This window comes from Lactuca saligna, chromosome 5 (genome assembly GCF_052625555.1).
Source record: "Lactuca saligna cultivar CGN05327 chromosome 5, ASM5262555v1, whole genome shotgun sequence".
Classification (NCBI taxonomy): Eukaryota; Viridiplantae; Streptophyta; class Magnoliopsida; order Asterales; family Asteraceae; genus Lactuca; species Lactuca saligna.
This window is the reverse complement of record NC_136421.1, coordinates 49158812-49182616: the sequence shown is the minus strand read 5'-3', so window position 1 is coordinate 49182616 and position 23805 is coordinate 49158812. Positions and strand designations below refer to the sequence as shown.

The 23805-nt window shown below is 37.0% G+C and overlaps 1 protein-coding gene across 1 annotated transcript; it reads left to right on the top strand.

Annotated features, from left to right (window-relative positions):
* Positions 1 to 5186: 5186 nt before the first annotated feature.
* On the top strand, positions 5187 to 23805 carry LOC145045272 (uncharacterized). The gene is made up of 4 exons (XM_078993609.1): positions 5187 to 5259; positions 22553 to 23082; positions 23161 to 23373; positions 23469 to 23805. Exons 1-4 carry the CDS (start codon positions 5187 to 5189, stop codon positions 23526 to 23528), a joined length of 876 nt encoding a protein of 291 aa, XP_078849735.1. The 3' UTR covers positions 23529 to 23805.

Genomic DNA, 23805 nt, shown 5'->3' with positions numbered 1-23805 from the left:
GCCTAAAGCAACTTCAATTTAAGGTGCTTAAATTCTAAATCATCACCAATAGGCCATGTTGGTTGTACATGAAAGCTATGTATTATTTGGAAAGAATAAATGATTTCCACGCTAGATAATAGCATAATAATATACATGCAACAACATAAAACACATAAATAGACATCTATTTAGTGGGAAGAAATTGAGAAATATACTAGATGGGTAATTTTTTCTGTCAAATCAGAAAGATTGAAATCGTGAAACTAAAGGATAGATATAACTTTGAAACTGAAGTGTAGATTGTTATAACATAAACAAACATTGACTAAAGTTCAAAAACATTAATCAACCAAAACAAACACTTACAAACCAATAATCATTTATCGACAAAAAAAACAAAAAAAAAACAAAAATAGTATAACTACTCGTTAATATCTATCGGCCTTTTTCCATTTCCATTTTGGGTGCGTATGGCGTCTTCCAACTCTAATACATATCATAAAAAAAATTAATATGAAAGTTAGCATATAACCAATGTTTTGTTATTAGATAATAAAATGAATTTGTTTGCTACCTTTAGCTATGTCATCATCTTTAAGAATATCATCGATGTTGTCAACAATTGGCTTCTTTGATTTCCTCACCCAATCTTGGGTGCAAACCAAAGCCTCTATTATAGGTGCGGACAAGTTTGCTCGGTAACTATCAATTATGCGACCGCTTGTACTAAAAGCGGACTCGGAAGCCACGGTAGATATTTGAATGCCCAAAAGATCTAATAACATAAACATATAATGTTAAATTATACTACATTATAATAAAAAAATATAAGTAATTAAAATTATACCTTTTCCCATCCGCGAGAGAATTGGGTAACGAGATGCGTTATTTTTCCACCAAACCAATATATCAAAGTCCTTAACGCCTTGGGTTTGTCCTTCGTTCAAGTATCGTGTTAATTCCGTTTCCTTTGAAGCCGATGAATTCACCGATTGAGCAAAATAGTCACCCACAAAGTCGTCATCATCATCAATATGCACAGCATCTTGACTACCACCGGTTTCAAATGGTACATTAGAGTTGGTATTGTAACAATTAAAAAAGTTCTCAAATCTCGATTCAATATCCTTGATTAAAGACTTAGTCTTCGCAGTAATATCTAATTCGGAAAGGGGTTTATTTTCCGGCATCTTGTACTTGATCAATGTTTCAAAAGCATGTCTAAGAAATTCTGTCTTCATTCGCGGATCCAAGATAGTCGCAAAGTACATGTAGTCATTCAAATTTTCAAAATCTCCCCAATACTTCTCATATTTGTCTATCATATCCTTCCCAATTGAATAAAATCGTTTGTTTTTTGACCAAACCCGTATATGTTTGTAAATGCCACATACTTCTCCAAAAAACCGATTTACCAATGGTTTTGAAGTCGTCGACACCAATTCTGTTTTCACCTTGAACTTCTCAAGAAAGGAGACCATTGCTCAACAAGTTACAAAATCTTCACTCACGGGGGTTACCACATCTCGTGCAAAGGAACGATCTATCAAAAAAATGTTACAAAAGAAAAATTAATATATCATTTTGGAGGGCTGTAACTTACTCAAAACACATGCAAATTAGGTGTTTCCAAAGTCTATAATTATTGCCAAACAATGAACTATAATTTAAAAAAAAATCAGCCCAAACGGACTCATAACGAAGTAGATATGACAGCTTAAAGTTAACGAAAAATTCTAAAATAATGCTGTTAACATATTCAAAACAGCTTTGATATATCATTTTTGGAGGGCTGTAACTTACTCAAAACACATGCAAATTAGGTGTTTCCAAAGTCTATAACTATTGCCAAACAATGAACTATAATTTAAAAAAAAATCAGCCCAAACGGACTCATAACGAAGTAGATATGACAGCTTAAAGTTAACGAAAAATTCTAAAATAATGTTGTTAACATATTCAAAACAGCTTTGATATATCATTTTTGGAGGGCTGTAACTTACTCAAAACACATGCAAATTAGGTGTTTCCAAAGTCTATAACTATTGCCAAACAATGAACTATAATTTTAAAAAAAAATCAGCCCAAACAGACTCATAACGAAGTAGATATGACAATTTAAATAGAGCTAAAAATTCAGCAAGAATGCAGAAAAAAAAATTACCTTCCATTTCATACTCATAGAAAGCTTTTTCTAAATCCACCGCGATCTTCAATAAGTCGTAAGTTGAGTTCCAACGAGTGGGACAATCGTTGCACAAAAATTTGGTTGATTCCACCCCGACGGCTTTCATGCACTTTTTAAATAGAGCAATCCGTTGTGTGGACTTTCTAATATATCTTACGGCGTCTTGCAAACATTTAACACTCTCGTCATTTTTATTCATCCCGTCTCTCACAATTAGATTGATAATGTGTGCCATACACCTAATGTGAAAGTGTTTTCCTTCATTGTACAAGTTTGGTAATTTGTTTTTTAGAAACTCTATTGCTTTGTCATTAGAACTTGCATTATCAACCGTACAAGTCATGACATTTTTAATACCCCACCCTTGAATACATTTCAACACTTCTTTTCCGATATCTTCCCCCCGTTGACTATCTAATTCTTTAAAGTTGATTATCCTTTTGTGCATCTCCCAATTATCATCAATAAAGTGTGCGGTAATGACAATATAATGCACCCTTTTACTCGGACTTGTCCAACAATCGGTGGTCAAATGAATCGTGTTAAGTGGATTACATAAGAATGTTACCAACTTATTTCTTTCTTCTTGATAATAAAGTGACACTTTTTTTGAAATTGTTGTTCGACAAGGTACAATCACCTTCCCGTTTAGTGCATTTGTGTATTCAATAAAGGCCTCATTTTCTACAAATTTAAAAGGTAGACCACCCACTACAAATAAATTCAACATAGCCTTTTTAATTCGTTTGTCGTCATGTTTCCAAGTGCTAACACTACCCTCCCCGGTTGGTTCTTTTTTAAATTGTAATGTTTGTTGGTTTTTCAAATTCTCGGGGTTTTTTTTACAATTCTTTGTATGCTTATTTAAGCTAGACGTACCGGTATTATTCCCGTCGGCTTTGAGAGCCCTCTCGCACCATTTGCACTTTCCATGCCGAACTCCATCATTAAAAATCTTCTCAAATGATTTCCAACAATCGGACCTTGTTTTGCCTACTCTTTTTCTCTTTTGTGTTGGTTCCTCATTGATTTCTTGTTGAGTGTTGTCAACAAACACCTCGTCATCATCAAACTACAATAAATAACAATAAAAACACAATTAAAATACAATAACACAACTTAATAACAATAACACAAAAAGTAAGAGTGATCCATCCATGGTGATTCGTGATGCATTCTGTCTTTGACTAAATTCCTTCATTCTTTTTTTGTAATTCACTATTTTATTATTTTATCATTATTATAATTACTTAGCCTTAAAAAAAAGGTTATATCGAATAAGAATTGAAGGGGGTTCAATCTCGACCAATTCAAAGTCTATTATGCAGTCTCTGACTTTGATTCACGCACCAAAAACCATATAAAGTCACTATCATTATCTTAGAAAAGTAATTTACTGCTTTGTAATAAGTTTTTAAACTTAACAAGCAATGGTTAACAACTTAGCATTTAGCAAGAAACTTATTAAAAGGTAATGTAACAAAAGATGACAAAAAGGTAAACATGTTTAAATATTTGACCATATGATATGTCATAAAAAGAAAACAAATCACAATCAGTGCTCAAAAGTTCCCAAGCATGCAACTTCTATGTATGGTCATATCGAGATGTATTTATAATCAACAAAAAAATATGAATATCGATCATTTGTCTTTATTTTATTCTTGTTTGCATAAAGAGCAGAAGTCATGATCTTCTTATTGAGCGACAGTTAAAAATTTACAGTTTCTCATTTCATATAGTATATTGCTATTTGACACGTGTTGCCGAAATAAAATTTTATAAAAGAGCAGTTTCTTCATCGCTCCTTAACATCTCCAAAAAGATAAAAGATCTTTTATATGTTGAAAAGTAAGATTAAGAATTTCAACCCTAACCCCGACATTGATGGTTAAAACGAAACATTAGATTGGTAACCCATATGCATAATCTACACACACGCACATAGAAAAGAAAAAAAGAAAAAAAAAATCAGGTCACCGATGATGGATGAAACTGCAATAAATATAATCAATAGTAAAAGTCAATTGGCAGATGCAATAAATATAATCCAGTATGCATTGTAATTTGACAACTTACTTGTGTAGCTTCATTGTTATCTACCCAATTGTCCACCATTGGCCTTTAATTGATTGTAGGAGATTGATTTGAAGTTCAATTGGGAATGATTGTAGGAAATTGATTTGATGATTGTCGACTTGAATGATGAACTGATGAATAGTATCGGCTTTTTTGACTGAGGCTTGGGCGATAAACAATCGATTGAAGAACTGAAGAACTGCATGAAAATCGAATGAAGAACTGGATGAAAATCGATTGAAGAACTTGATGAAAATCGATGACTTTAGCTAACGATCTTCTGTGAACAATAAATCGTGAACTCGATGACTTTTTTTTTGATTTGCTTCTGACGTTTACGAACTTGGAGGGCACGGGGGAAAAAACTTATCACATTCCGGTTCCAAATCTATACCGGGTCTACATTTTAATTGGTTCTTTGGCCCACTAAACCCGGAACCGGTCCATTTAACCCGGTTCCGGTTTTTTTAACAAATCCGGTTAAAAAACCCGGAATAACCGGACCCGTTAGACCCATACCCGAAATACCCGGAACCCGGATAAGAGTAATTTTGAAACCCAATACCCGGACCGTTTAAGCATTTTCCGGTTATACCGGTTCCGGTTCCGGTTCCGGTTTTTCGGTTCCAAAACTCATCCCTAGTATGGAATCACATCCGGTTTGGAGGTCTGCCGAGGTCACGAAAGGAATTCCGAGGGTGTAGAGCCAAGAGACTCGGAATGGAGGCAGGGATGGAGTCTTGGATTGCCAGCTTGATTTCGGTCAAGGAATTGTGTATGTAGTGGTAATTCACCCTGGGGGATGTTTGGAGGTGTCGTTAGTATATCCGGTTTTCCCAACCCGAGGAAGCTAAATCCAGTTCAACATGGGTATGAGATTGTGGAAGGGAACTCATGAGAGTTGCTCTGAGATTGAGGGATGTATCATCCTGTCAGCATGGAGTGGATAAAGTTGGATTCAGACTGGGATTCTGGTGGTTCAGGGATTATCTCTTGCTCGTATGAGTCAAGTGATTGTTGTGATTTGGAGCGAGCGAAGTATCATGGAGTGGTACTCGGTGGATAAGTGTGGTTATCAGAGGATGAGGCCAGTGGCCGGCTTGAAGCGGTGGTCAGGACACTACAAGAGGGATAGTTGGGTTTTGGGTTTCGATGGCTATGTTTTGAGGAATCTGGTCTGGTTAATGCCAGGAGGTGCATTGCGAGAACAGTTCTGGAGTTGTGTTGCCGCAGGCTTCGAGGACGAAGCTTAATTTAAGTGGGGGAGAATTGTAACATCCCGAGTTCAGGAGTGCAAGTTCTGGGTTCAAAGTGTAAATGTGGAAGGGAAACTCGGCGAGTCCATGGGTGGACTCGGCGAGTAGGGTCGTGACTCTGGTCGCGTGTTAAGTGGCCAACTCGGCGAGTCGGAGGCTGGACTCGGTGAGTAGGCGCTGAGTGGAGAAAACCCTAATTTCGGAGGATGAGCCCTATATAAAGGACATTATACCATCTCCCAGCCTCTTTAACCTCTCTTGAAATCCAGAAAACCCTAAGACGCAATTGTGAGGGATTTGAGTGCATTTGAACCTTGGAGAAGAGATTTTTATAGGAGATCTTGGAGAGATAGGAGGCTTGGAGCAAGGGGCTTTACTAAGATTCAGATTTCCTCTTCTGTTGGGGCTTCCTTTTGAGGTATTACTTCGTTTCTTGGGCTGTTATTCATCTAGGTTCATCATTTTGGAATGTGTGGAAAGTTTAGCTTGTGGTATTTTGGGTTTGAAGGTTAGATCTGAGGTTGCTACCTTATATCTGGAATGGAGAAGGTCTAGAGTGCATTAAAGTCCCTGTTCTTGAGTGTTTGGTGAAATCATCTTGTCCCAAACCCTAGCCCTAGAGTGTAAAATGCATAGATCTCTTTAGATTCACGTAAAGTTTGCCACTTTACGTGATGGATGGGTTGTATAAGGGTAGATCTATGTTTTGGATCATCTGCATGGCCTGGAAAGCTTCTACATGGGTTAAGATCTAGATGCACTCGGCGAGTCACAAAGGTGTACTTGGCGAGTTGCTTGAAGATGGACTGGAACTCGGCGAGTAGATTGAAGATTGCCTTGGACTCGGCGAGTCTGATCGTGAGGTCCAAACTTCTTTTGGTGAAGCCATGAATCAGTGAGTCAAGGGAGGAGTTGGTGAGTGAGTGCGAGGGGACTCAGAGTTGTGAGACTCGGCGCGTCTCGGGGTGACTCGGCGAGTTGAGTCGCGGATTGGGGAAGCTCTGAGCATGGGGACTCGACGAGTCATTAGGTTGACTCGGCGAGTAGAGTCAGTCAAAAGGTTGACTTTGACTTTGACTTTGACATTGACCAAGGGTTGACCAGTTGACTTCCAGGGGCATTTTGGTAATTGTTGGCTTTTGTTTTGAGTTCAGTGTTGGTGCTGACTAGTGGTGGAGATCGTTTCAGTGGTCGGAGCATCTCGGTCTTATCTTTCTAGTCGGTAGTTGCGAGGTGAGTTATCCTCACTATATCAACAGGGTCTAAGGCACCAAGGTCGACCCTTTATCGGATTTTAATCCGGGTATTGCTATTATGTTGTTGCTTTACTATGTTTGCATCCTGGTAGTTAGGATGGTATATGCTAGTGACCGGTTAGGTCGGTATCCTGCTTAGAGTATGTCATGTTATGTGATCTGCTAGATCGGTTTTATTTGGATGTGAATTGTTATATGATTGTATGTTTATGTGCACATGGTTGTTTGACTGGGGATGGGTTGAGGCGGGTCCTGCTTTGTGTTGTAGGCCAACATACCCAGGGCGGACCGGATATCCCGAAGGCCCAGCGAGCGGTCCGGATAGGCTGTAGGCCCCACGAGGGCGGACCAGACGTGCCGAGGCTCGGAGAGTGGACCAGGCCGACTGAAGGCCTGGTGCGGGCGGACAAGTCATACTGTAGACTCAGAGAGTGGACCAGGTAGGTTGAAGGCCCGATGCGGGCGGACCAACCATACTGAAGACTCGATGGATACGGCTAGACTCGGAGGGTGGACCAGGTGGACTGAAGTCCGGTGCGGTGGACCAGTCACATAGTAGACCCGAAGTGCATGGTTGTTCTGTGTTCTATTTGGTTATGATATGTTATGCGTGGTATATGTGATTGGTATTTTGGGGGTATCTCACTAAGCTTTCGGGCTTACAGTTGTGGTTTAATGTTTTTTTTTTCAGGTTCTTCAGGAGACCGTGGCAAAACAAAGGCGTGATCGTACCGTTCCTCATGATTATGTTTTATGATGTGGTTCTGGGAAGACTCTGATAATAACTGTATTGAAAACCTTTTTGTAATAACATTATGAAAATGGGTTGTTTTTGAAAAGTTAAAATTTGTTGAAATTTTATGGTCGTTTCAAGATGGTATCAGAGCCTTGGTTTGAGTGAATTGGAGGAACATTCGTGTGAATCCAATCTCAAATGAAGGAGAGTTTTCAAAAGAGAATTTAAAATGGTTTTCAAAACGAGTAAAAAGAGGACGCGGAGGTACGATCAGCCGGAGCCAGTAAGTAGCCCCAAAATATCATGCAAGTTATTTGATTATGTGATATGATAGAACAGCATGCTAGTATTAGGCTAGGGATCTTCAGGAATTGCAGATAGTATTGCCTGATTTGTGATGCCTGCTAGCCTAGGGTTTCTTTCCGTATGAGATTTCCAGTGTTCCTTTAGGAGTGAGAGTGTGGCGCTTGTTATATATGTTTTTTTTCACTAGGGTGTTGTGGTAGTACTTAATACAAATATGGGTAGGTGTAGAAGGTAGTATGGGCCCATACTACTGAAAGCACAGGACCCATACGCGTATCAGGGAAACCATGACCTCTAGGGTTGAGTTGGGAGTTGGTTCCCAGGTTAGTGGGAAGTGTCTGAGATTTTGTGGTGTTTTTCAGTATGGTGATCAGGAGGCACGCTGGGAGCGGATCCGGGTCAGGATCGGGAGCAGGAGAGGGAGGTCAGGGCGGGTCGGTACCGCCCAAGGTTACTGGTCAGATGAGCACATGTGAATTGGATGCGAGGATTCGCGAGATCCTGCACGATGAGGTTGTTGTGTTGTTCCGGGCCGAGCTGCCGGAACTGTTTTTGGTTCGATGAAGACCGCCATGGTTGAGTATTTTGATGAGCGCAATGCGGCTCTCACAGAGATGGCTGCCGCGGCGGCTACAGCGGCTGTAGCAGCAGCAGTGCGAGGAGCCGGTCGAGGTTTTCAGTATCGGGACTTTGATAATACGAAGCCCCCCACCTTTGATGGAGTTCAGGACCCGATTATTGCTATGAGATGGTTGTCAGACGTGGAGGGGTGTTTCTTCACGTGTTCATGCCCTGCTTATCAAAGGGTGAGGTGTGCTCTGAACCTGTTGAGGCTTGGGGCGAAGGATTGGTCGAGATTGACCACGGTGTCATACTCGGATGCGTAGAGAGCTACTGTTTCATGGGATCAGTTTTGGGAGATGTTCAACACTCGTTATGTTCCGCGGGTTGAGAGGGAGAGATTAGCTCAGGAGTTCCTGAAACTGAAGCAGGATTCGGAGTCGGTGATGGAGATCACCAGGATGTTCACTGAGAGGGCGATGTTTTGCCCTGAGTTCGCTTCGGAGCAGGCTCAGATGTCCTGATATTCGAGTATGCTGAAGAGGCATATCTGACAGTTTGTGTCTACGCAGTGGTTGGAAAATATTATTTAAACGCTAGTAATAATAATAATAATAATAATAATAATAATAATAATAATAATAATAATAATAATAATAATAGTAATAATAACAATAATAATAATAATAATAATAATAATAATAATAATAATAATAATAATAATAATAATAATTAAACGCTAATAATAATTATAATAATAATAATAATAATAATAATAATAATAATAATTAGTCACGATAAATATTAAACTAAAATCTAGTGGTAATAATACTAGGTTTCGTCGAAGGAAATTATAGTGTTAAGAAGTGAAGCGTTGTTCGAGTTTGGAAGAGTGCATAGTCTCTTTAATCTTACACATAGATATGAAGTATTTAATATAAATTATGTGTTGTGTGTGCATAGTTACTTTCGTCTACACATAGATATGAAGTATTTTATATAAATTACGTGCCATGTGTGCATATTATCTGGATACTTTCTGTCTATGATGGATGAATGATTTTACACATGTTTTAAATGATTTAAACTATATATTTATTTTATATCTACAAATATGTTGCGATAAAACATTGGTAGATGAAATAGTTGATATGTGATGAAATAAAATGATGAGAGATAGGTGATGATAATTAGGTGAGGATAGATAGGTGATATAGGATAAAGATAATGTAACCTTGTCCGAAAATTTGGAGATGTAGTCATCTACCAGAGTATAGATGGCGACCACGGACTATTATAGACAACCCCGTGGAAGCACCATGTTAGGTGCAATTTGTCCACCTTTTTACACACCTTTTAGTCTCATTTCATGCATCTATTTAGCATAATTTTCCTTCAGTTGTCTTGAATTTAATCACATTTTATGTTAGTCTCTAGAACAACCTTATTTGCACATTTTCATGTCTTTTTCAGGTAAACCGGAGGTTGGAACGCGCTTTGAGAAGTGTCGGGAAGCATTAGTGAAGATTTCGGGATGATAGGTTGAAGAACAAAAAAGTTGGAAAAATCAAGTTTGGAATTGGAGTAAGAGAGGTACACGGGGCGTGTTGAATTTACACTGAAATGTGGGCATGGGGCGTGTTTGACCAAAATGGGAGCTGTTGACCATGTTGAACACGGGGCGTGTCAGTTTAGTGCAAATCAACATGGGGCGTGTTGTTGAACACGACCCGTGTCAGTTTAGTTCAAATCAACACGGGGCGTGTTGCTGAACACGACCCGTGTCAGTTTAGCCTATTTTAACACGGGACGTGCTCGACCCAAAAACCAACTTTTGGCAGTTTTTCCTATCTTTCATATTATCAGTTAAGAGCCATTTTTTACATAGACACAACATATCAGAGCACCATTGGAGAGGAGAATTCAAAGGTTTTTGCAAGGGTTTGACCGTTAATCATTTGGAAACATTAATTCTCGTTTTTGTAAGTTGTAATTACACTTAATTTCATCTTTTAGACTTGTGATCTTGTTCTAGCCATGTGTGGCTAGAACCCTAACTTCTCCAATTTCATGTTTTGACTTCTTGGTAGTGACTTCAATCATATGACATGATGTTTGTTCTTAATTTCTATCTCATGAATTTGATTTTGCTTCAATCAAATGTTTGATTCTAATTGTGATTCTTATTGGCCATTTGAATTAGGGTTAGGTCATTCAAGTTATCTCTTTTACAAAATTCATACTTGTTTTGTGAAATTGAACAAGTAACAAGCATTAAATCGATCTCTATTGAATGAATTTAGTGTAAATCTTACTCATACACTTTTACACTCCCGAGCTTATGAGGAGTATTGGGTGTTGTTGGGAACATTCACATAAAGCTTCATGCAATCTTATAATCTAATTCTAAGAGCTTGTTTAGATTAGGTTAATAAGGTTAGGGTTAATCAAAGAGCTTGTTTTGGTTAATTAATGTGGTGAATTGGAAGTGTTAGAGCTTATTAGCACTTTCAAGTACCAACTTAGATAGAATTGAACGAATATTGTGTCATCTTTGAGTCACGTTGCTAAATTGTCATACATAGAGTTGGAGTCCTTACAAAATCTGAACTTAATTCATTCGTTTAGTTGTCTACTCATGTTTTAACTTTGTTTGTTTAGTCATTGCCTTCTAACCCCCCCCCCCCCCCCACTTATTACTATTGGTGACTATAATACCTTGTGCAAAGAGGTATAGACTAATTATACCGTGTCTCTATGGATCGACCCTGCTTGCCTTGTACTACCTTTTAGTGCAATACAGTGGGATTATTTTGGAGTATATCGTACCCCTTTATTTGTTGGGTTTGAAACACTTAACACACCAGCAGGCTCATAACCTGTAGGTGATGAATTACGAGTTCAGACGATGTTGTAACTACATATTCATGCGATGATACTCTAACCCCTTACTATGAATTACGAGTTCAGACGATGTTGTAACTACGTATTCATGCGATAATACCCTAACCCTTGTTGGGCACGTATTGAGGGAGTAATCCATGAATCAATACTGTCTATGCGATGTAGATGATGATCCTTAGGGAGATTGCTTAGGAAAAAAACATATAAGGAGATGCGATGTAAGGAGATGAGAGGTAAATATTGATGGGTTTTGGTCATAAGAACATCCTATGTGCTCATACAAACCCTAATGCTTGGATCTAGGTTTCTCTATTATACATGCAAGTTATCCAAGACTACAAACCCTAATTCTAGATCATGATAATCGATATTAACATAATAATAGGTTTAAGATATTACCTTGATTGTTATGTAGCAATAACAATCACAATTCCTTCTTGTAATGATTTAGAAAGCTTAGAGTCACAAATGTCACTCCTCTAATGGTTCGCAAACACCAAGAGCAAGAGAATGAAAAGGAGAAGAGAAGGAGGTTGCCCAAAACCGTCCAAAACCCTAGAGAATTAGTTCCTCTCATTTTTGGGGCTTAAGGGTTCTATATATAGTGAGGCTATTAGGGTTATCTAACAAGGAAACCCTAATTTCGATGCTTAAGCTCTAAGCAACCCATGGATTTCTTTCCTTAAGGCCTTGGACGATTTCTTTTGGGTTTCCCCATAGAATTCGTCCACCTTATAATATAAGGCAATCCATAGCCCAATTGCAATTATCTTATAATTACAATTCCAGTCCCTTAAGTTTAATTAATCTCTTTTAGTCACAAACTTAATTCTTATTAATTCTTGACTAATATTAATTAAACAACATGATTTCTCCTTTAATATATTATTCCCATAATATATTAATAAATCATATTATTGTGGGTTAATTGTTTGATGATTAAACATAATAATTATATTATTGTGGTTTGAAAATCCTATGTACTCACCAGGTTTCCTAACCTGATCCACTCAGTTTACTTGTATCACAGGTGGCGATGTGAAGTTACATTACACTGAGAGATTAAGGAGATCTAGATCACTCATGTAAATGAATGTAAGTTATGTTTCTACTTATGTTTATGTATTGACGATGACATCCCAAATGTTTTAAAATGAATAGAAATACATTTCTTTGGAAATTCTTTGATAATGAAATTATCATGTTTTTCTGGGAACAAATTCCGCAACGTTTTTATTGAAAGAGATACTCTGATTTTTATAAAGCATAAAAAAAATCGTTCTTTTATGGCCGTGAAAATGGGGATGTCACAGTTGGTATCAGAGAATTAGTTCAAGCGAACTAGGAATATGGATTTATTTCTAGACTTAAACTTAGAATGCTAAGCAATGATTGTGAGGAGTGTGTCTTCGGTAATACACTTGAATAGACACAAGCACTAGATTATTTATGGAAAAATGCCTAACATGCTTTTATGTGCTAAATGATTTATGATATACATTATACGATCGGATCTATGGTCTATTGCCGATCGGATCTGGAAACTTTATGTGTCTAGGTTTCTAAACGTTCAATTGTGGTATTAGAACTGGCATATAACTTTTCAGAGAGATAACTTTTCGGAGAGATAAGGGGATTACGTCAATCATAGATAAAATCTTTCTTATCTTAATTCTCGTCATTACACACCGACCGTATGATTTGGTGTATTGATCGAAATGACAAGAACCCAAAGTGGAGTCGGGAACACAAATGGAAATAGGAATCAACAACCCCCAATGATTGAACAAATACCTATTGTAGTAACCACACCTGAGCCAATCACCATGGACGGGGTACAAGCAATGATCCAAATGATGTTGGATCGTAAAATGGAGGAAACAATGTGTTTACATCAACAAAATCGAGAGGAACTTATGATCCCTACTGAACAGCCCGAGCTGAATGATGAGCAGTCAGAAGAAGGGAACTATAGTGGGACGGTTGGTCAAGATAACCCACCGATAGTTAGACGAAACAATCAGGATAGAGGAAATGACGAATGTGGATGCAAGTACAAGGATTTCATGGCATCCAAACCACCAAGTCTTTCTGGAAGCCCATCACCGGTGGAAGTTATGGATTGGATCTCCGAGATGGAGACAATGTTTGAGAGTTACGAGTGTAGCAACAAACAAAAGACCGCCCTTGCGATCCCTCTATTAAAGTCTAGAGTACTGAGCTGGTGGAAGCTACTAGCTAACACGATGCCCAAGGGAGAAGCAAGCAAGATGTCTTAGGAAGATTTCCAAATGCAATTAAAGATGCAGTACTGCTCTGAGCAGGATCTTCTAGAGATCAACAATGAATTCCATAATCTGAAGAAGGGGAGGATGAGTGTCACCGAGTATGCTGCAAGTTTTACGGAGAAGATGAAGCTCGTTCCTTATCTTGTTCCAACTGAGCTCTCCAAGGTCAACAAGTTTGCCCACGGATTACCAAAGGACTTTGGTCCAATGGTCAAGCAAGCAACCACTCTGAAAGCCGTCATCTGGGATGCTAATAATGTAGAGACCCAGATAAGAGAGAAGGCTCTGGAGAGAGCTGAAGTTGGTGAGAAAAGGAAGCATGAAGGATCTTCAAGGTCTAAAAATAAGAGAAAACTCCTGAAGTTTGGAGGAGGAGGAGGTGAAGCAAGATGGTGTGAGAAGTGCAAGAAGAAGCACTTCAGAAGATGTGATGGAGAAGTGACATGCTATAAGTGTGGTAGGACCAGTCACTATTCCAGAGATTGTAAATTCGACAAAAAAAAGTGCTACAAATGTTGAAATGATAGGCATATTTCAAAGAACTGTCCAAAGAAGAACGAAGTTGCAAGGCAAAATGCGCCGCTAAAGCCAAAAGCAAGAGCATTCCAAATGATCCTTGACGAAGTCGATGGCAATGCAAGGAATCAGGAGTGAGGATGGATATCCGAGGATCAAGTTATGAAGAATCCATGGAGATAGTATCAGGAGGTGTAGCCTATTAGAGGCATAGTATAGGTTGAACTTGAACACCTATGTAATCGTTTCAAGGAATAATATAAAACCTTCGTTTTGTTATCTGATGTGTCAAATTGTTATGTTATTTTTTATGGTTAATTGGAAAACTACGAGAAATACTTGGGATGAGTATGAGTAGGTGTGAAAGGTAGTATATGCATATACTACCGGAAGCACAGGACTCACGCTTGGATCAGGGAAAGTCAGAAGGTTACCAGGAAGCTAGTAATTGATTTCGTTTTATTCAAGTATGTTGTTACCATCGTTTCGGTAATGACTAAGAAGATGATTGTTATTCTTACCCTAGTATCATATCTAATTGAGTCCGACTACGATGAGTATGCTACGTGATTTAGAGAACCAAGTTTGATGTAGCATCTAACTTAATTCGGAAGATTGAAATAAAAGATAATCAAAGCGATCAGTAGAGGTATCGCGATAGTTGTTTGTAGCTAGGAATACTACCTTCTAAGATGTGGTTATATCACATTAGAACACGAAGGAAGGTACAATTTGTTCTGGAATTTGACTCTAAGAGACCTGAGTCTAAGCATTGCAACCTACGAAGATAGGTCATTAGAATATGACACATCAATCCATTGTAGTAATAAAAGAACTTATCTTAAGTTTGATAAGAAGAAGAAGGAGTCTCCACTAAGGATCGATATTGTGACTTGTAGGTCATAATTTGGAGTCTAACGTGAGATAGGAAGCAGGTGCAAGATCGAGCGCCGCCTGTAGTCAGGGAGTCCAAGAGTTAGATACTCATTCGAAGCGACATAGAAATTACGGCTATTACCTAGGATGAAGAGATAACGTAAGGAGTCATTTACAGCCCTGTCTCAATAATGATTCTTGGACGTAATCATTCTAAGGGGGAGATAATTGAAACACCCGTAGATCCGGGCTAGTCGCTTAAAAGACAATGAGCATCAAAAACGACTTTTTGATAGAAGATTATTTAGAATAAATAATCTTAACCAAGTTATAGTATATGTCACAAAGGTTCTGTACATATAAAGAACGCCGAAATCCGAGTTATAACGAAGAAGTTATGACTTGTCGAAGTTTTACGGCAAAACCGACGCGACTCTGGGAATCGTAAAAAGTAAACTTATGACAAAATACTTTCTAGACTTAGCGATCTATACGAAATTCGTAGTATATGTTAAACTGAGAGCGTGCATAAACAAAACGTCCAAATCTGACTTCGTATGAGGAAGTTATGATTTTTCTAAGATTTAGCATAACAGTGCACAACCCAAACTTCGAATTTTAGATTGGTCGATTTTCAGCCAAAATAATCTAAATGAGAAATGAAGATATCGTTAATAGGAGTTAAATGATAAAAAGACAGATAAAAACGGAGCTCGTATGCGAAAGATATGGACGAAGCTTAGTGTCTACTATTCGAACGTGGCGAATTCGATACAGTTTTGTAATTCCGAGATAGAATGGGAATTAGCCAACAGTGTCTAAATGAAAGTTGTAATACTCATAAATATCATCACGTGGATATAAATAACGTCGAAAACGAAGCTCATATGCGAAAGATATGGACGAAGCTTAGTCTCTACTTTTCGAGCGCGGCGAATTCGTATAAAGTTTTATAAATCTGAGATACAATGATAATTAGCCGACGGGGTCTAAATGAAAGTTGTATTACTCGTAAATATCAATGCGTGGATATAAATAACATAGAAAACGGAGCTCGTACGTGGAAGATACGGACGAAGCTTATAGGCTACTCTACCATAAAATCCCTATAAATAAATGATGAATCCTTTATATTTTCTTCACACCATAACTTCTCTTTCTCTCTCTAACTTTTCTCTAGCCTCCTTAAATCCCTCCCAAGTCTAGGGAACCTTCCTAGCACGAGAAGGAAACCCTAGAGCGCCCGACGACTCCGAGAATAAGAGCTTTCGGCTCGAAAACGCTGCTCCATCGAAGCCCGTTTTTTTAATAAAAAACCCGTTGTAAATGAGCTATGCCTACACTATTTCTAATATAGCTTTTATTTAAAATATAGTAATGTTATTAGGACTGTAACAACGCAAATTTTCAAATAAATTTTTCATTTTAAATAAAGTGAGTTCGTTCAACCAATAATATTTATTTCATGTTTCATAACAAATACATATGTAAATTCCCCAAGATCTCAAATATCAGCAGTGTGTATGCATCATGCCGGCGCCTTCCCACGGTCCTCGCTAGTACCTGAAACACATACATAACAACTTGTAAGCATAAATGCTTAGTGATTTCCCCAGTATACCACTTGCACATATACGCCTTTCCAGGCCCGGACCTTCCGGTCCACAGTACAATGCCTTCCGGCCCATATGGTAATCGTCTTCCGGCCCATAATATAATTGCCTTCCGGCCCATAAGATAATTGCCTTCCGGCCCATAAGATAATTGCCTTCCGGCCCATAACATGATTGCCTTCCGGCCCATAAACATATATAACACATAATACATTTACTCTAACACATATATCACATATATCATATATCATACCTGACCTTCCTGTCACATAATACATTGCCTTCCGGCCCATAGAAACATACATAGCATGCAAAGCAACTATTCCTTTCAATTATAGCATATATATGACACGTAACATATTCGACCTTCCGGTCACACAGTCAAACCCTTCTGGGTACAGTATAGTGAGAAGACTCACCTCGTGGCAATGTAAGCTATCAACTCTTGAAACTACTCGCGCTCGATCCGCCGATCTGCAGACTCCCTATAATACCATATACCCTTATTAATACTCTTATCATTCAAGACAACTGACCCTAAGAATTTCATGCAGGTCAACCCTGGTCAACGGTCAACTTGACCGGACTCGTCGAGTGCAAAGGCGACTCGGCGAGTCTAGACGTCCTCCCCAACTTTCCCTGTTGTTCCCCTTTTTACTCGTCGAGCATCCCTCTTGACTCGACGAGGTCCTCGTGGAAGAATCGCGGGGCCACCCCGACTCCACTCGCCGAGTCCGCAGACAACTCGACGAGTTCCAATGAATCCTCAACTACTCGCCGAGTCTGAAGAACAACTCGGCGAGTCCCAGTAAATCTTCAAGCTACTCGCCGAGTCTGATCTTCAGACTCGGCGAGTCCATGCCATGCAGTCGATCATCTGCCTCCTGAAATACGCATGGTCCCGAGACATGCACCCATGGGACTTTCTAGACCTCTAAGCATCCTATTACTGGGGTATAAACGATTGGGTAACAACATAATAATCTATCTAATCCTCAAATGGGTCTCATAAACCCTAGATTCGTGTACAACACCAAAACAACAGAAATAACCCGAGTGTTACCTGGAAAATGTGTTCTCTGTGTCCCCAACCTTCAGAACTCAATCCTCTTGATCCTCCTTTGACCACAACCTTGCCTCTTCTTGCCTAACAACTCCTTCAAGTTTCCACTAGCCTTCACTCCTGCTCCAGATGCCCACAGACGTTTAGGTTATCCTCAATCGGCCAAAAGACGAGAAATGACGGCCCTAAAGACGTTATATACGATCCAGAATCAAACGGCTAGGGTTTCTGCTGAACAGCGTCGACTCGCCGAGTCCCTAACGGACTCGTCGAGTCCAGTTGCGAATCTGCGACCAAGTCCGTGGTCCTACTCGGCGAGTCAGGCACCAACTCGCCAAGTCCCCTCCTAAAAATGCCCCAATAATAGTTTTAAAGCAATACCTGAAATTCCGGGCTGTTACAAGGACCTTATAATAATTATTTGGGCTATTATCATGAGTTATATAAGTGTCGCTATAATATCCTTTTAACTACTCACGGTACGAGAAATCTGGTTTAAAGGGCCGTATAGGGTTGTTGGATTTTAGAAATGCTATATGCCAAAATGGTCCTGCCCACTGGTATTTTATGTTTGGCCCCTGTTTGTACATAGTGGTTGGAAAATATTATTTAAACGCTTATAATAATAATAATAATAATAATAATAATAATAATAATAATAATAATAATAATAATAATAATAATAATAATAATAATAATAATAATAATTAGTCACAGTAAATATTAGACTAAAATCTAGTGGTAATAATATTAGGTTTCGTCGAAGGAAATTATATTGTTAAGAAGAGAAGCACTGTCCGAGTTTGGAATCATCACTTTAACAAATGGTGTATAGTCCATTTCGTCTTACACATAGATATGAAGTATGTAATATAATTTACGTGTTGTGAGTGCATAGTTAGTTTCATCTTACACATAGATATGAAGTATTTTATATAAATTACGTGTCATGTGTGCATATTATCTGGATATTTGTTGTCTATGTTGGATGAATGATTTTACACATGTTTTAAATAATTTAAGTTATATATTTATTTTATATCTACAAATATGTTGGGATAAAACATTGGTAGATGAAATAGTTGATGTGTGATGAAATAAAATGATGAGAGATAGGTGATGATAATTAGGTGAGGATAGATAGGTGATGATGAATCGGTGATGTAGGATAAAGATACTGTAACCTTGTCCGACAATTTGGAGATATAGTCATCTACCAGAGTATAGATGGCGTCCACAAACTATTATAGACAACCCCGTGGAAACACCAACAGGCTCATAACATGTAGGTGATGAATTACGAGTTCAGGCGATGTTGTAACTACATATTCATGCGATGATACTCTAACCCCTTACTATGAATTACGAGTTCATACGATGTTGTAACTACGTATTCACGCGATGATACCCTAACCCTTGTTGGGCACGTATTGAGGGAGTAATCCCTGAATCAATACTGTCTATGCGATGTAGACAATGATCCTTAGGGAGATTCCTTAGGAAGAAAACATATAAGGATATGCGATGTAAGGAGATGAGAGGTAAATATGATGTAGGAGACGACCCTTAGGATAAATCCTTAGGGAAGGTACTTAGGAATAAAGAAGATAATGGGGATGGGTTATTGGGTTTATTGTTTATGATTAAACATAATAATTATATTATTGTGGGTTGAAAACCCTATGTACTCACCAGGTTTCCCAACCTGATCCACTCAGTTTACTTGTATCACAGGTGACGATGTGAAGTTACATTACACTGAGAGATTAAGGAGATCTAGATCACTCATGTAAATGAATGTAAGTTATGTTTCTACTTATGTTTCTGTATTGACGATGACATCCCAAATGTTTTAAAATGAATAGAAATACATTTCTTCGGAAATGCTTTGATAATGAAATTATCAAGTTTTTCTGGGAACAAATTCCGCAACGTTTTTATTGAAAGAGATACTCTGATTTTTATAAAGCATAAACAAAATCGATCTTTTCTGGACGTGAAAATGGGGATGTCACATTAACGAAATCAAATGATTTGTCAAAATCTACCTTGAAGAACAATAGTTTCTTTTTTTCTTTGTTGGCTCAAGAGCAAATTTCATTGACTAGTAGAGGCCTATCGAGAATGTTACATCACTCAACGAAGGCTATTTGAACCTCATCAATGTTATATCCCACTACCCCTTTTAGTCTATTAGGAAGGAGCTTAGCTAGAATCTTGTACATGCATCCAATTAGGCTAATCGGACGATGATCAAAAAGGTTGAGAGGATCAGGGACTTTTGGAACGATGGTTATGAATGATGAGTTACATCCTTGAGAAATTCTCCCCTATCTTTCGAAATGCTTAACATAATTGATTATGTCATCTTTCAAAGACTCCTAATGATGTTTTACAAATTTAAATGTGAACCCATCGAGGCCTGGTGCTTTTTCACCCCAACATGTCCAAACTACATTTTTTATTTCTTCCATAGTAAATGGCGCTTCTAATTCCAAACTGGTTGATTTTGGGAGGGCACATAATTTATTACTTATAAGTTTAGGTCGTGATGGCCATTTCTCCTGAAATTTGTTCCTGTAGAATCTATACACTTTTTATTAATAGGAATAATTCAAAATTATTAATCAAAATTCAAAAGTATTAATCCAAAAAACATGTCCTATTACTTTTTATTAAAAAATATATTGTAACTAATACTTTTTAATTTTGATATGTGCTAGCTATGTAGATGTTTGTAGTGGATTTGTTGGATTTTGAAAGGAATCATTCTACCTTAAACACTTTTATATACAAAGTGAGAAATCACTCCACCTTAAACTATTTATAAACAATTTTACAAATATGCAACTTCTTTTAAATTGTTAAATATTATTATTCTGAATTTAAAACAATAATAACAAATGTGAAATAATCATATACAAAGTAAAAATATACAAGCAAACATTCATGATTTCAATGCTAAAAATATCACCATCTCCTCCACCTCCACCTTTAAATAATGTCATCAATATTGTTTTTTCATTTAAATGAATTTATATATATTAGTAACAATATTAATAATAACAAGTTCAAAAAATAGTATTATTATTTATATTTTTAATAATAATAATAATAATAATAATAATAATAATAATAATAATAATAACGGTTTTGTTTGTAGAAAAGTCCTAATATTTTTGTTTACATAAAAGTCCTAATATTTTTTATTTACAGAAAAATCTCAATATTTTGAGTTAATTTATGAAATAGTCCCAAATAAAATGGGTACCGGTTTCAACCGGTCAAAAATGATCAAACTGCAATTTTTTTTTTTTTGGTTTTCAGGACTTTTTCGTTCAAAAAAAAAAATCTTAGGACTAAAGTGTAACTTTTCCGTAAATATTGGGACTTTTCTAAAGATTTTCCTTAATTTAACAAAAAAAAAAAAATTGATTTTACTGAGAAGCTAATCGATAAAGTGCAAAGGTATGTAAATAATGATTCTAAATTGTGTAACAATTTTTTTGTTTGGTTAAATACAACAAATAATAGTGTACTTTTGTTGCTTTTGTTCTAATAACTCTACTTTTATTTCTTAGAGTTTCATATCGAGTTGGGGCTCTTGTAAAGCCGACAAACAACTTCACTTGTGTTATCTCATATACTCTTGGAAGCAAAAAAAACTTGAAGAACACTTGGTTAGTAATAAGCTCATGGAAAGTTTAAAGCTTGAAGTTGATTATATGACATGCTCAACTACATAAATATTTTACTTCCTTTTCTAATGTAACGTGTTGTATTATTTGGTGTTTGTCGACTTTTACATTTTGCAGTTTTATATTTTCTAAATTTAATATTTTTAATCAAGAAAGCTTACATGCACTTATTTGTAAAGTTGTAATTTTTTAAAAAAAATGCTTTAAGGTTCATACAAGACACTCATGTTTCTTTGTATGTAATTATATCCTTATGTTTTAAAAAGACTATGGTAACCTGCAAACTATGAACTCAAATTGCATTTGATTTTTAGTTGAACTAAAAAAACCAATTTACATATTAGGTTGAATAGTTAGTCATTTATTATTAGCTTAATACGTGCGTTGAATCTATTATTAGTAATTTTGAAAAAAATCATCAGGTAAACGTTGTCTGCAACATGTCGATATGAACAATTTCATTAGCTACGACAACAAGAATATTTTCGTAAGCAATTCACTTATAAAACCAAAATATTACTTTTATTAAAGAAATATGATTATTGATTTTACAAACTTATATAAATAAATTATGATTTTCTAAGAGTACGTTAAACAGAAAAATAGAATGATATTTTATGAATCAAAAGGAGTCATGAGATACTCATGCACTATAACAAAATATAATAGAACTTCTTGTGAAATATAAACACCAAAAATGTTTTGAAGATGATGAAGAAATGTAATATATTGTTCTTTTGATTTCTATAGTTACAATATTCTTTTAAAATACATCATTGGAATAGAAAATGTAAAAATGAAATGTTATAATAAACAAATAAATAAAAATATGGTCCTTGCTTTTGCATTTAACATAACGTTTTGATTATAAAACAGTGTTTATTTTATTTTACTTTTTTGATATTATTTTATTTTTTTATCCGTGATTTCTACGAGTTGTAACATATTTTATAATTAATATTTTACAATAGCAAGAAAAGTATATGATTTTTTAATAGATCTTTATCCAATTATATATTTTAAATTTATTATAATATTTAATAATTAATTTTATGTATAAAAAATTTAATATCGACATATTTATTTTTAATAATATATATTTGTATGTATTTTAACTTCAAATATATTTATATGTATATTAACCTATCATTGATCATGTGTACACCAAATGCAACCCTTCCAAAATTTAATGCTATTTTAATTAGATCACACATGTTATTATATTAACAGGAAAAATAAAAATCAAACAGTGCCTAGCCGACACTATTGGACCGGCGCGTACGGCTTCCCCATCATTCCGTTCCGTCATCATTCTTCAAGCAGTTCACACTCAATTTGGGAATTTCCAACCACTCAATTCAACCTTAATTTCACACCCACCTCTCCACTTCCTCACATTCATACTCACGGATTTTGATCAATCAGAACAACTTCTACCAGTGATTCTCCTTCATTCATCGTCACAGAAACAAATTTTCAGGTGGGAAAGAGAAATGAACGACGGGGATGCAGCAAAGAAGCTGGGTTCGCCGGGGGTGCTGGTGTCGGCTACATCTGCCACTGTTAACGGCATAAGTAGTGGTGGTGGTGGTTTGTTCAGCAAAACTCGATATAAGTTCTGGGCAATTGCTGCAATTTTGCTACTAGCTTTGTGGTCTATGTTCACCGGCTCCGTCACTCTCAAATGGTCCGGCGCCGGCAACATTAGCAACCCTCTCTCTGATTCCTTTGATTCCCCAGTCCGAGACCTCGACATCTTGGTACCAATCTCTCTCTCTTTCTCTACAAACACAATTTTGATTGAACTGAATCTGATAGAAATTCTGTGAATGATTTAGGAAGTTGAGGAGCGGGAGAAACTGGTGAGAAGATTTTGGAATATCTACACACACAGCAGAACAACACGGTTGCCGAGGTTCTGGCAGGAGGCGTTTGAGGCTGCATACGAGCATCTCACCAGCGACGTCGCCGGATCAAGAAACGCCGCCATTTCAGAAATCGCCAAGATGTCGTTAGTCTCCGTGGACGTCGAGCCATTGCCTCTCAACTCGGTTCGCTTTCTTTCAAACCTTAATCAATTCGTAAATCTACTCTGATTCAATCTCATTGGTTTTAAAATTTAAACAACACTTTGCTTATCATACAGGGTTTTAGAGGAAGCAGGAAAAGCATGAGGCAAGGTTTTGTCAGGAAGATCACTGCATAAATCTTGCCCACCAACTGTTCGACGAAATGCCATGTAATAAAGTTTCAATTTTCCGAACAGATTACTACATAGTGAAGGCGTGTTCTAGTCGTTTCCAGCATAATAGCTGGAGATGTTGAGCTTCAAGCTGCAAATGCAGTGGTTGTACCAAGTTTGTGAACAACATTTATAGTTTTATACATCATGTTATGATAAGAACAATGGGGTATTGAATATTAATGCTTGTTTCTTAGTTGGATTTTGAAGTAAATTTACATTCCTATGCTTTGAAACTTTA

Coding starts and splice junctions, on each gene's coding strand:
- LOC145045272 (XM_078993609.1), top strand. CDS start 5,187: ATGGAGTGGATAAAGTTGGATTCAGACTGGGATTCTGGTGGTTCAGGG. Junction 5,260..22,552: donor CTCTTGCTCGTATGAGTCAA/GTGATTGTTGTG, acceptor TTATATTAACAG/GAAAAATAAAAATCAAACAG. Junction 23,083..23,160: donor TCCGAGACCTCGACATCTTG/GTACCAATCTCT, acceptor TGAATGATTTAG/GAAGTTGAGGAGCGGGAGAA.